This window comes from Oncorhynchus mykiss, chromosome 17, assembly GCF_057628025.1.
Source record: "Oncorhynchus mykiss isolate SJ-2025 chromosome 17, ASM5762802v1, whole genome shotgun sequence".
NCBI lineage: Eukaryota > Metazoa > Chordata > Actinopteri > Salmoniformes > Salmonidae > Oncorhynchus > Oncorhynchus mykiss.
The window spans coordinates 51,795,107-51,807,618 of record NC_143038.1 but is presented as its reverse complement, the minus strand read 5'-3'; the positions used below and the strand labels follow the sequence as shown (position 1 = coordinate 51,807,618).

The window sequence follows — 12,512 nt, the reverse complement described above, 5'->3', positions numbered from 1 at the left end:
TTCAAATACTGACAAAAAGCTTCATCTTTCAGCAGGTATGCGTCTAAGCGCCACGGTCGCCGACCTGTCGACATATTGTCGAGTTTCAGCCTCATGGACACAGGAGTGGTCCGTAATTAGAATAGGGTGATAGGTAACCGACTCAGCCGCTGAGATTAGTTTGGAGTCCAACAAAAAAATAGTCAATTCTGGAATATGATTTATGAACTGATGAAAAGAAAGAGTAATCAAATCAAATCAAATTTTATTTGATCCCTGTCTGTTGGGTGCGTCAGTCTCCAAATATCGACAATGTTAAGGTTTGTCATCAATGTATTTAGACAGACACTGGCATTTGATTGTTGAAGTGACCTTGATAGCTGTTTTCCTAAAAGAGGATCTAACGTACAGTTAAAGTCCCCTCCAACAATAACACTTGTATCCGAGATATTTGGTATGTCCTTAAATGACCCTTTGAAAAAATAATGGATCATTGAAGTTGGGTCCATATAAATTGACCAAGGTTACTGGTTTTGAATTCAGTGTACCAGCCACAATAATATACCGACCATTAGGATCTGAAATCGAGGATGAGTAAACAAACGGAATGTTTTTCCTTATCAGGATTGCTACCCCTCTTGCTTTTGCATCAAAGTTAGACTGGTATATCTGACCGATCCAGCCGACTCGTAGCTTGGCCTGAGCGGAACGTTTAATATGAGTTTCTTGAAGAAACACTATGTCAGCACCCAGTGATTTAAGATGAGAGAAAACCTTAGCTCGTTTCACCACATGCCCCAAGCCATTACAGTTCCAGCTGACTATCTTTATTCCACCTGGTCTACTCTGTGCTCTGTCACTATGTGGCATTTCTTATTTTAGAGCAAATTGTTGCTGTCATACAAAATCAGAAGAAAAACGCTTGTCATGCCACCTGTACTAATAATAAACGTGAACATAAAACACATACCCCCATCCCCCCTCCCGTCCCTTTACTGAGTGACTTCCCCAAACGAAGCACTCCTTGGCTAACACACAAACTTTAGGGTGTCTAGATATACAGCTTGAACTAACTCGTCGTCTATAGATGCTCCGCATATACGCTAATATTAAATAACACAACACTTAACTCTCACGTTAGGGGGTGAGTGACGCTAAAACATGATGTGCCAAACAATGCTATATTAGCCACAACATCTCACCAATCAAATTCTGATCTTCTAATCGAAAAGACATAGTCCGGAAATCCAAACACATTCCTGGCCTGTATTTGGTGAATTTAGCCGGCTGACACAGCCGTTCTGTATCCTCAGCCAGGGAGCTTGCTTGTCAAGAACAGATCGGCCTCTTTTGGGTTGTCAAACGTACGTGTTGATCCTTCGACTGTCACCTTAAACCGGGCTGGGAAGACGAGTCCATATCGGATGTTGGCCGCCCTGCATTTCCGTTGGTTCCTCACCTCCAAGGTAAGATCTGGGTAGAAAAACACCCTGGCTCCGTTGAAGTTAAGGGGGAACTTTTGACTAGCCAGCTTGAGGATGAGATCCCTGGTCTGGGGATAGTGCAGTCGTACAATGAATGGCCTTGGTGGCCCGCCCTTGGCCGGCTTCGTTGCCTGAGATCTGTGTGCGCGGTCGATCAGGATGGCCGTTTTGAAGTGTTCGCTCCCCAGCAGGGCCGGTATCAGCTCCGAGACAAATTCAGTGGGTTTCCCTTTCTCAGTGTTCTCCTGGATGCCACATATTCGGATGTTCTGGTGTCTTGAATGCGACTCAAGCATTTCCAGTCGGGCTTTCAGGGTTTTGTTGTCATTTTTGAACGTTGCGCACTGTTTCTCTATGTCCTGTAGCCTGGCCTCGTGATCGACTGTTGTCTGCTCAACCTCATGCACCCTTCTCTGAGTTGCCTTCACAGTTTCGGCCAAAGTCCCAATACTCTTTGAGATATCAGCCAACCTTGTGTCCACCTTCTTGCTTAGTGAGTTTGTGGCAGCCAGTATGTCACTTTGCGTAGGCTCTGTGGGGAACTCTTGGAAGCTAGCCTCTTCAGCTAACTCCTCGTGGGTCGGCGACGTTGAAATTGGTTCGTTGTCTATCTCATTCAAATGATCTTGTTTAGCGCTCCCTTTTCTGGTGCCTTTTCCCTTTGTCATATTTGTTTGAAGATATAGGTTGTGAGAGGTTAAGATAAATACTAATTTGTTTCAAAATGGAGCGGAGCTCTAGCAAAGCACGTCTACTCCATAGCACGCTCTCTAGCGCCCCTCTATATTTTGATGTTGGCTAGCAGCATTCAGAGGAACCACAAGTAATCATGTCTGAACGATAAAGAAATGAGCATAACATACCGTGGTGAGGCAGCGGCACATGTTCCCGTAGGCCACAGAGAAACCAGGCTCGTCGATGGCCTTCTCAAAGACCAGGTCGATGACGCCCTTGAGGCGCTCCTCTGTGTCGATGGTAAGGTCCGTCACCTGCTTCATCAGCTGGTTGAACATCTGAGGCGTCAGTTTGTTGAGGATGCTGCGCACCTTCCGGAAGAGCTCCTGACACAGCAACAACATCCTCATCATTTATTGAGGTGAACATTCATTCACTCACACTTCATTTCATCTTTGGTCTCTTGACAACTCCTTGGTCACAACATTTCTTTCTTGTGTGGAGCGACTGCTGAAGAAACTCATAATATTTTGTAGTTGAGTAGGGTGTGTGTTTTTGACTGTGTGGTTGTGTCTGATGAAAGGTTGGGCTCATCCTACCTGTGTTGTAATGACCTCAGGGTCGTCTGATGGCCCCGCCCTCTTCATGCCAGGTTTCCAGGCGTTCTCGGCCTTTTTCAGCTGCACCTCGTCGTTCGCTGACACGTTCAGGATAATCTTCCTGGGCGGGGGCCGCCGGGCACCCCCTCCCATGTTCATCATCTGCTGGAGGACAGAGAGGAGACCGCACAACTCGTCACTTCTGCAGTTCACCACCAACAAAACACAATATTACCAAGACTCCTCAGATAAGGGCTTGGGTTGTGCGCTGATGTTCAATTTACGACTTTCCTTGAATGAGCACGACTTTGGGAAATGACTCATCTCTAGCAAACCAACAAGAGCAGCAAATAATTCCCCATGATTAATTTATCTCACTATGATACCAGCCCAGCGATGTTGTTTGTTACCATACCAGAAGACTCTGGGGGAAGTTAAACGCACAAGGTAATATTCTCTGAGTGCATGTGAGAGAGAAATATGAGAAACACAAAGACAAGAGACATTATTTGAGAGAAAGAGGGGTGTTGTGTTGGTGTCAGGTGGAGGAGTAGTAATTACGTGAGCGTGTGCGTGACTCACTGCAGCACCGCGTCCTCCACTCATCTGCCTGCCAAAGTCAGCGAAGGCAGGTGTGAAGTCAGGGCCACGAGAGATCACCCTGGATTCCACCGCCCGGGTTGGCAGCTTGTTTTGGTTTATCTGCAGACACACAGGGAGCGAGATGGTGAGCTGACAGACCAGCAGGGGGAGCAGTGATTCTCTAACACTGTGGGCCTAGCCATAGGGGAAAAGCAGTGGCTGTATAACCCAAATCAAATAATGTTTCACTGTCACATACCTTGGATAGGTGCAATAATGAATATATAACAATAATAATAATGATGATCAATATGGTGAAACCGCTACCAAGCCCATCAGAGGGAAAGGTAGGGTTACTACCATATTGCATATACCCATCAACTATTTCAGATCTACATGAAGTGCCTGAGGTAGGGGCTGGGAGTTGTTTCTGGCCTACCACTGGGGAGAAAGACTGGCCAGACCCCCCCCCCCCCCCCCCAGGTCTATCCCACTGGTTTTTACTGAGCGGTGGTGGATTCTCAATAACAGTCCTAGCTCACCACCAACTTCGTATGTTGTTTTGTGTTTCAGCTATGCTTTCGATAAATTATGTTTAAACACATTTTGTGACTGGCACAGTGAGTGAAGTCAGAACCAGATGTGGAAGGAGGACTGAGGGGAACATTGTGGGGGAAGGGAAGGGGGAGAACAACAACAGCTCTCTCAGCTGTCCTGGACTTCCCTTAGTACTCTCATCCAGCGAACATTTTCTCAGGGAGAAAAATATGACTCCTGGGACTGTACATCAATCATTGCCAGCCTTAATGCTCCTTTTCTGGGGCTGAATTATCAACACTGCCAAGTGTGACATAATGGCAATGTGATTTTAATCAAAACAGGATGTCTATGGGCTAGCCATTATAGGCTCCAACAGTATGTAGCCTATGTGGAGACGAGGGAAATTAATTTACCAGAAGCCTATCATTTCATAAATGACTATTAGACAATAGCCGAAAAAAACCTATACATCTGGTCTTGTGCTTACTAAAGGGATCACATACAGCTACTCATACTATTTGTTCTATATAAATAATCCCTGTACTTGAAAGAAAAGCTCTTTTCAAAAGCAACTTACTTTGCTAACATCTTACACTATCAATTTATAGTCCTGAATATTTACTGAACCACTGTGGGGTTTAGGGGCTTGCTCACAACTCATTCTGTCCACTAGGCTGAAGCTCTGCTCAGACCACTCACACACACACACACCTTGTCCAGAACTACGTCACTGATCTGAGGTAGCCCGTCTGGCTTCTGTGTACAGGCAGCCATGAACTGGAAGCCCAGCAGGAAGTCCCGGTTGTACTGGCGCTTCCCGTTGGTCTCCAGCAGATCTGAGGAAACAACGAGAGGAAGAAAACAGCCCTGCTCATCTCATACTGTGCAAAGGTTGCATGACTTGATTGTCAACACGAAGTGAAAAGACACAATTGAAACTGAGGCTAATAACTCCCCACCTACCTTCCTGGAAGAGGTCTGGGGGTGCTCCTGTAGAACCCTCCTTGTCCCCAGGGGTGGCCCCACTGTCACTGCTCTCTGTCTCCGAGGTGTGCCCAGCCCCGTTCCTCATGGGCTCCAGCTCAGCCTCCCCATTTTCCTCTGGGGCAGGGGGCTTCTCCTCTGCCTCCATGGCTGTAGGCGCTGCTGAGGGTGGGGGCGGGCTGCTGCTACTATGGGGCCTGGCGGGCTGCAGGGCCTGGTCTCCAGCAGCCTCCTCCACAGGCTTGAGCTCATCCTGGGGGAGGCAAGGGAGGGAGAGGGGTGAGATAGAGGGACAGAGTGGACTTCACACAGGGGGTTTGGAACACTGATCATGATGGATAACCCCTTGCCGAGTCTTAGCCCTTCATTATAATCAGAGGGATAATATCAACACTATGCATGCCAGTCTCTCTTGGCTAAGAGTTAAGGAACGACTGACTGCATCGCTTCTGGTTTTTGTAAAGAAACAGTTGGAAATTCCAAATAGTTTCCATAGTCAACCTACTTTGTGTGTGCATGTATTAACATGTATGTGTAACTGATCGATGTACACCAGACTGTGTGTGGGGAGCGGAGCTGGAACGTGCCCAATTTGACTGGAGCGCGGAGCGAGTTTCCCAAAGGCTGGAGTGTCAGCCTTCTCACCTGCTCCAATTTCACTCCAGTAGTACTTACTTCATGAGCTCAGGACATGACTGGCCCAGCATGCATTTGTAGACTACTTGTGTGCTGCTATAGCCCTGTCATGGAGTTTAAAGAAACTGATAAGACACACATGCAAAAGCAAGGTGACTTACAAAGATGAGGATTGTAGCAAAGTATTAAAAACAAAATCTGATCTCTTAAAAGTTAATGTTTGTTCTATTATCTACACAATAGGCTATCATTGATTTTGGCCCAATATGCCTGACATATTACCTCTTTCAATGAGAGGTTGCAAAGAGATGTGGAGCGTCAGAACGTTGTGCAAGCACTGCTCCGTGAGCAATGAGCGGGATATCTAACCACTCACACACACATCATACTCATGTTTTTAAATGTATGTAACTCGTCTTTTGTCTGTGATGTATTTTTTGATGTATGTCTGAACCCAGTAATAAAAAAATTAAAATTCGCCTTTATTTAACCAGGTAGGCTAGTTGAGAACAAGTACTCATTTGCAACTGCGACCTGGCCAAGATAAAGCAAAGCAGTGTGACACAGACAACAAAACAGAGTTACACATGGAGTAAACAATAAAAAAGCCAATAACACAAACAAATCAATGACACAGTAGAAAAAAGAAAGTCTATATACAGTGTGTGAAAAAGGCATGAGGAGGTAGGCAATAAATAGGAGAAAATAGTTACAATATAGTAATATAGCAGATTAACACTGGAGTGATAAATGAGCAGATGATGTGCAAGTAGAGATACTGGTGTGCAAAAGAGCAGAAAAGTAAATAAAATAAAAACAGTATGGGGATGAGGTAGGTAAATTGGGTGGGCTATTTACAGATGGACTATGTACAGCTGCAGCGATTGGTTCAGATAGTTGATGGTTAAAGTTGGTGAGGGAAATAAAAGTCTCCAACTTCAGCGACTTTTGCAAATCGTTCCAGTCACTGGCAACAGAGAGCTGCAGCGATTGGTTCAGATAGTTGATGGTTAAAGTTGGTGAGGGAAATAAAAGTCTCCAACTTCAGCGACTTTATCTTGGCCAGGTCGCAGTTGCAAATGAGTACTTGTTCTCAACTAGCCTACCTGGTTAAATAAAGGCGAATTTTAATTTTTTTATTACTGGGTTCAGACATACATCAAAAAATACATCACAGACAAAAGACGAGTTACATACATTTAAAAACATGAGTATGATGTGTGTGTGAGTGGTTAGATATCCCGCTCATTGCTCACGGAGCAGTGCTTGCACAACGTTCTGACGCTCCACATCTCTTTGCAACCTCTCATTGAAAGAGGTAATATGTCAGGCATATTGGGCCAAAATCAATGATAGCCTATTGTGTAGATAATAGAACAAACATTAACTTTTAAGAGATCAGATTTTGTTTTTAATACTTTGCTACAATCCTCATCTTTGTAAGTCACCTTGCTTTTGCATGTGTGTCTTATCAGTTTCTTTAAACTCCATGACAGGGCTATAGCAGCACACAAGTAGTCTACAAATGCATGCTGGGCCAGTCATGTCCTGAGCTCATGAAGTAAGTACTACTGGAGTGAAATTGGAGCAGGTGAGAAGGCTGACACTCCAGCCTTTGGGAAACTCGCTCCGCGCTCCAGTCAAATTGGGCACGTTCCAGCTCCGCTCCCCACACACAGTCTGGTGTACAGGCGACCAAAGGAGGTGTTGGCTTTGGGTCTAGCAACGAATAATCTGGAATGTGTGCTACGGGTGGGTGTTGTTATCGTGACCAGTGAACTGAGATAAGGCTTAGACATAGATGACCTGGAGCCAGTGGGTCTAGCGACGAATATGTAGCGAGGGCCAGCCGACTAGAGCATACAGTGCAGAGCATATAGTGGTGATATAGTGGTGATTTGGTAACAAATGTGTGAAACTCAGTTTGCTGAGTAGAGTGTTGGAAGCTATTTTGTAGATGATCGGTAGGATAGTCAGTTTTACTAGGGTAAGTTTGGCGGCGCGATTGAAGGAGGTTTTGTAGCGAAATAGAAAGCCGATTCTCGTTTTGATTTTTTAATTTTACCCCCTTTTCTCCCCAATTGCGTGGTATCCAATTGTTTAGTAGCTACTATCTTGTCTCATCGCTACAACTCCCGTACGGGTCTGGGAAGGAGAGTTTACAGTCTAGCCAGACACCTAGGTATTTATAGTTGTCCACGAAGATTGAAAGTCATGCGTCCTCCGATACACAACCCAACCAAGCCGCACTGCTTCTTAACACAGTGCGCATCCAACCCCGAAGCCAGCCGCTGTCGGAGGAAACACCTTGGTTAGCATGCACTGCGCCCAGCCCGCCACAGGAGTCGCTGGTGCGCGATGAGACAAGGATATCCCTACCGGCCAAGCCCTCCCTAACCCGGACGACGCTAGACCAATTGTGCATCGCCCCACGGACCTCCCGGTCACGGCCGGTTGCAACAGAGCCTGGGCGTGAACCCAGAATCTCTGGTGGCACAGCTGGCGCTGCAGTACCACTGCACCACCCGGGAGGCCCCTAGGTTTGATTTTTGATTGGAGATGTTTAATATGAGTCTGGAAGGAGAGTTTACAGTCTAGCCAGACACCTAGGTATTTATAGTTGTCCACATATTCTAGGTCGGAACCGTCCAGGGTGGTGATGCTAGTTGGGCGGGCGGGTGCAGGCAGCGAACGGTTCAAAAGCATGCATTTGGTTTTTACTAGCGTTTAAGAGCAGTTGGAGGCCACGGAAGGAGTGTTGTATGGCATTGAAGCTCGTTTGGAGGTTAGTTAGCACAGTGTCCAAGGAAGGTAAAGTAAGACTAGCTGTCGCCATTGGTGGTGGCTAATGGGGATTCTAATAAAAATCAACAAAATCAGACAATAACAATTAAAATCATTAATAAAATCAAATGTTATTTATAGAATTGCACATTTTGGGGAATATTCAGAGGTGGAAACTTTGTGGGAATTAACAGGAATATATGCAAATTAATATTCATATCATTTAAATGCAGATGTTTTTTTTTATTGTATATATTTACCATATCAAATGGAGACCGAAGCAAACCTTTTACCTTAAGTAGACAATTGCTAATGATTAAATCCTTCCAATAGAAAAAAAAAGAAAAAGCTGTTTAGTCACAAATTCTACTTTAATCAAATGATTTGACTCTTCACATGGGATGAATCCACTGAAAAACAAAATAGGGGAATATTGAATGATCCCAATGATCCATCGCATCTCCCAAAAACATTTAACATACTGTAATACATTTGTAATACGATAGTCTAGAAACTAAAGCTTTGGTTGTCTTCCTCTCAGGTTTCCATGTCTTCTCCCTGGACTTCCTCAATGTCCACCTCTTGAACATCAAACTCCGAGACCTCATCTTCACTGTCACTCTTCAACATTGTTGAGGATGGCTCGTTGTTAGGCTCAAAAAGCCTCAAATTGTCTGGGATGGCCACCAATTTTTCAACCCTTGTATTAGTCAGCCTGGTGCGTGCTTTGGTGTGTGTGTGTTCCCAAACAAGGACCAGTTGCACTCTGAGGCGGCTGATATTGGTGGGATTTGGAGGATGATGGAGGTAACAGGGAAAGAGCCTCAGACCCACAAAGTCCCTTCCACCAGGTGGCTGATACGATATGTTGCAACAACTGCCATATTGCATCTCCATCCCAAAGCCCTTGCTTGGAAGTGTACTTCGCTAGACTGCCAAGAACCTTGCCCTCATCCAGGCCAAGATAGCGAGACATGGTAGTGATGACACAATAGGCCTTGTTGATCTCTGCACCAGACAGGATGCCCTTGCCAGCGTACTTGGGGTCCAACGTGTACGCTGCAGCGTGTATGGGTTTCAGGCAGAAGTCTTCACGTTTTTTGATGCATTTCAGAACTGCAGTTTCCTCTGCTTGGAGCAAAGGTGACCCTCTTGATGGGGCTGTTCATATCGGCAGACTGTGATATGGCCATTTATTGGAGAGACTCCTTCCCCTCCAGGAGACTGTCAAACATGATGACAATGGGTGGTGCTCTTATTCTTCTCACTTTGCTTGGTGAGGTAAATTGCTGCTTTAAATTGATGACCCTTCACATACCTAACCATTTCCTTGGCTCTCTTGTAGTGTGTCCATTGTTTACAGTGCCATGATGTCCTTGAGGAGCAGATTCAATGCATGAGCAGGACAGCCAATGGGTGTGGTGATAGGACTCCTCCACTTTAGACCAAGCAGCCTTCATGTTGGCAGCATTGTCTGTCACCAGTGCAAATACCTTCTGTGGTCCAAGGTCATTGATGACTGCCTTCAGCTCATCTGCAATGTAGGGACCGGTGTGTCTGTTGTCCCTTGTGTCTGTGCTCTTGTATAATACTGGTTGAGGGGTGGAAATGTAGTTAATTATTCCTTGCCCACGAACATTTGACCACCCATCAGAGATGATTTGCTTGATCTTCACTTGAACTGTTGAACTCTACATCCAGTAAATTAGTAGATAAAGCATGTCTGGTTGGAGTGGTGTATGCTGGGTGAAGAACATTCAGAAATCTCTTCCAATACACTGTGAGCATCAGAGGTGAACTAGTTCATCAGCATTTCTCTGACTACGTTCCTCCATTGAGTCAAAAACACTTCTGATTCCAGGACCATGAGCTGTTGCTATTGATAACGTGTCTGATTCATTCAAATAGAAGTAGAGGGACTTTTGTCAGAGGTTGCTTGTTGTGAGCGCTGAGGGAACTTTATGCACTTGGCCAGATGATTCTGCATCTTTGTTGCATTCTTCACATATGATTTGGCACAGTATTTGCAAATGTACACAGCTTGTCATTCTACATTAGCAGCAGTGAATTGTCTCCACATCAGATAGTGCCCATGGCATTTTCCTGTAAATATTAGAAAAAAAAAAGAGTAAAAAAAAAACAAATAAGGATAAATAGTTAAGCAGTTAGATTAAACAACTCCTTTGTTAGATAAATGTTTTAAAATTAAATGTGTATGGAAACAGGTGAATTACCACTCCTCAGTTAGCAGGCTCAAGCAAGCTAAAACCCACATGGTAGCAAGAACTAACTAGCAGAAATTGTTAACACGTTAGAGATGATTTAAACACACTTTGCTGTAGGCAACTATTTACTAGTTAACAAAAAGTCATGTATGTCATATAAATATATTCACCCCACCCAGTATTCAAAACTTACCAGAAAGCATGTAGTCCTTGGCTCAGACAGTATAGTAGTGTGGGCTCAATAGCATCTCATTAGAGTGCAAGATCTTGAGACTCAGCTGTACATGTGATGAAAGAGTGTACTATACATGTGATGGAAGAATGCACTGTGCATGCAGAGGGTTGAAATTCCATCCAATTGGGGATAAAAAAATATGCCACAAGACCTAGAATTGCCTTGTGTATCCCACAAAAAAGGTTCACTGTAATAAGCTAACATTTTTGATGAATTTAAGCAAATTCCCAAAATTCCAAGGCTTAACTTCCTATGGAACTTTCCCCCTGAAATTTAAGGAAATTTACCAGAAAGTTTTCAACCCTTTGCTACCCTAGTTATTTGTCACATGCGCTGAATAGAACAGGTGTAGACCTTACAGTGAAATGCTTAATTACAAGCCCTTCGCACTTATTTTTCTTAAAACGGCATTGTTGTTTAAAAAAATAAAAATAACATAGTTAAAGAGCAGCAGTAAAATAACAGTACCGAGGCTATATACAGGGGGTACTGGTACAGAGTCAATGTGGGGGGGCACAAGTCAGTCGAGGTAATTGAGGTAATATGTACATTTGGGTGAAGTTAAAATGACTATGCATAGATAATAACCAGAGAGTAGCAGCAGTGTAAAAGAGGGTGTGGGGACAATGCAAATAGTCTGGATAGCCATTTGATAAGCTGTTCAGGAGTCTTATGCCTTGGGGGTAGACGCTGTGAAGTCTTTTAGACCTAGATTTGGTGCTCCAGTACCGCTTGTCATGCGGTAGCAGAGAGAACAGTCTATGACTAGGGTGGCTGGAGTCTGACAATTGTTTGTGCCTTCCTCTGACACCACCTGGTATAAAGGTCATGGTTGGCAGGAAGCTTGGCCCCAGTGATATACTGGGCCGTTCGCAATACCCTCTGTAGTGCCTTGCAGTCGGAGGCCGAGCAGTTGCCATACCAGGCAGTAATGCTCTCGATGGCGCAGCTGTAGAACTTTTTGAGGATCTGAGGACACATGCCAAATCTTTTCAGTCTGCTGAGGGGGAATAGGCTTTGTCGTGCCCTGTTCATGACTGTCTTGGTGTGTTTGGGCCATGATAGTTTGTTGGTGATGTGGACACCCAAGGATCTTCAAGCTCTCAACCTGCTCCACTACATCACTGTGGATGAGAAAGGGGGCGTGCTCGGTCCTCCTTTTCCTGTTATCCTGTTATGGATGATGCGAATTTTCGCAGCTTTTTGTTAAAAATCGCGCAACATTTCAAAGTCCTGCTACTCATGCCAGGAATATAGTATATGCATATGCATATATATGCATATGCACACATATAAGTATGTGTGGATAGAAAACACTCTGAAGTTTCTAAAACTGGTTAAATCGGGTCTGTGGCTATAACAGAACGTGTTTAGGAGTAAAAATCCCTGGTAAAACCAAAAACAAAAATATTTGTCCGCCATTCAATGTATTGTTAAAGGCGACCTAAAATAAACGAGGACCCCCTGTAAACGCCTACAGCTTCCACACGATGTCGCCATTGCTGTCATTTTCTGATTTATTTATCCTTGGTTACAACACGAATAAGCCCCTCCTTTCTTGAGGCGCACCACAGTATGTTGTGAAACTGAAAAAATGGACGATGATTTCCAGACTTGCTGCTATCGAATACAGATCGCCCCGTGATCAATTTGATACATCATTAACGTTTATTAATACCTAAAGTTGGTTTAGAAAAGTCGTTTGAAGTGATTTGTAAAAGTTTATAGGCGACTTTTGTAATTTTAAAAAGTGACGTTGCGTCTTGTAAATGGGCTTTTTGCAGCATCA

General features: G+C 44.4%; 1 protein-coding gene across 50 annotated transcripts in view; it reads right to left on the bottom strand.

Moving 5' to 3' along the window:
* Nucleotides 1-12,512, bottom strand: part of LOC110494450 (eukaryotic translation initiation factor 4 gamma 3) — a 76,002-nt gene that overhangs the window by 15,052 nt on the left and 48,438 nt on the right. For 18 of the 50 annotated variants that reach the window (XM_090205914.1, XM_090205881.1, XM_036950508.2 and 15 more), the window contains 5 exons: nt 4,823-5,096; nt 4,571-4,695; nt 3,320-3,439; nt 2,738-2,899; nt 2,327-2,524 (listed from right to left, as the gene is read on the bottom strand). In XM_090205914.1, the coding sequence (XP_090062040.1) occupies nt 2,327-2,524; nt 2,738-2,899; nt 3,320-3,439; nt 4,571-4,695; nt 4,823-5,096 (879 nt within the window). Of the gene's footprint in view, nt 1-2,326; nt 2,525-2,737; nt 2,903-3,298; nt 3,440-4,570; nt 4,696-4,822; nt 5,097-12,512 lie in introns of all 50 variants that reach the window. The other 32 variants (XM_090205884.1, XM_090205897.1, XM_090205899.1 and 29 more) reach the window with 3 other exon arrangements.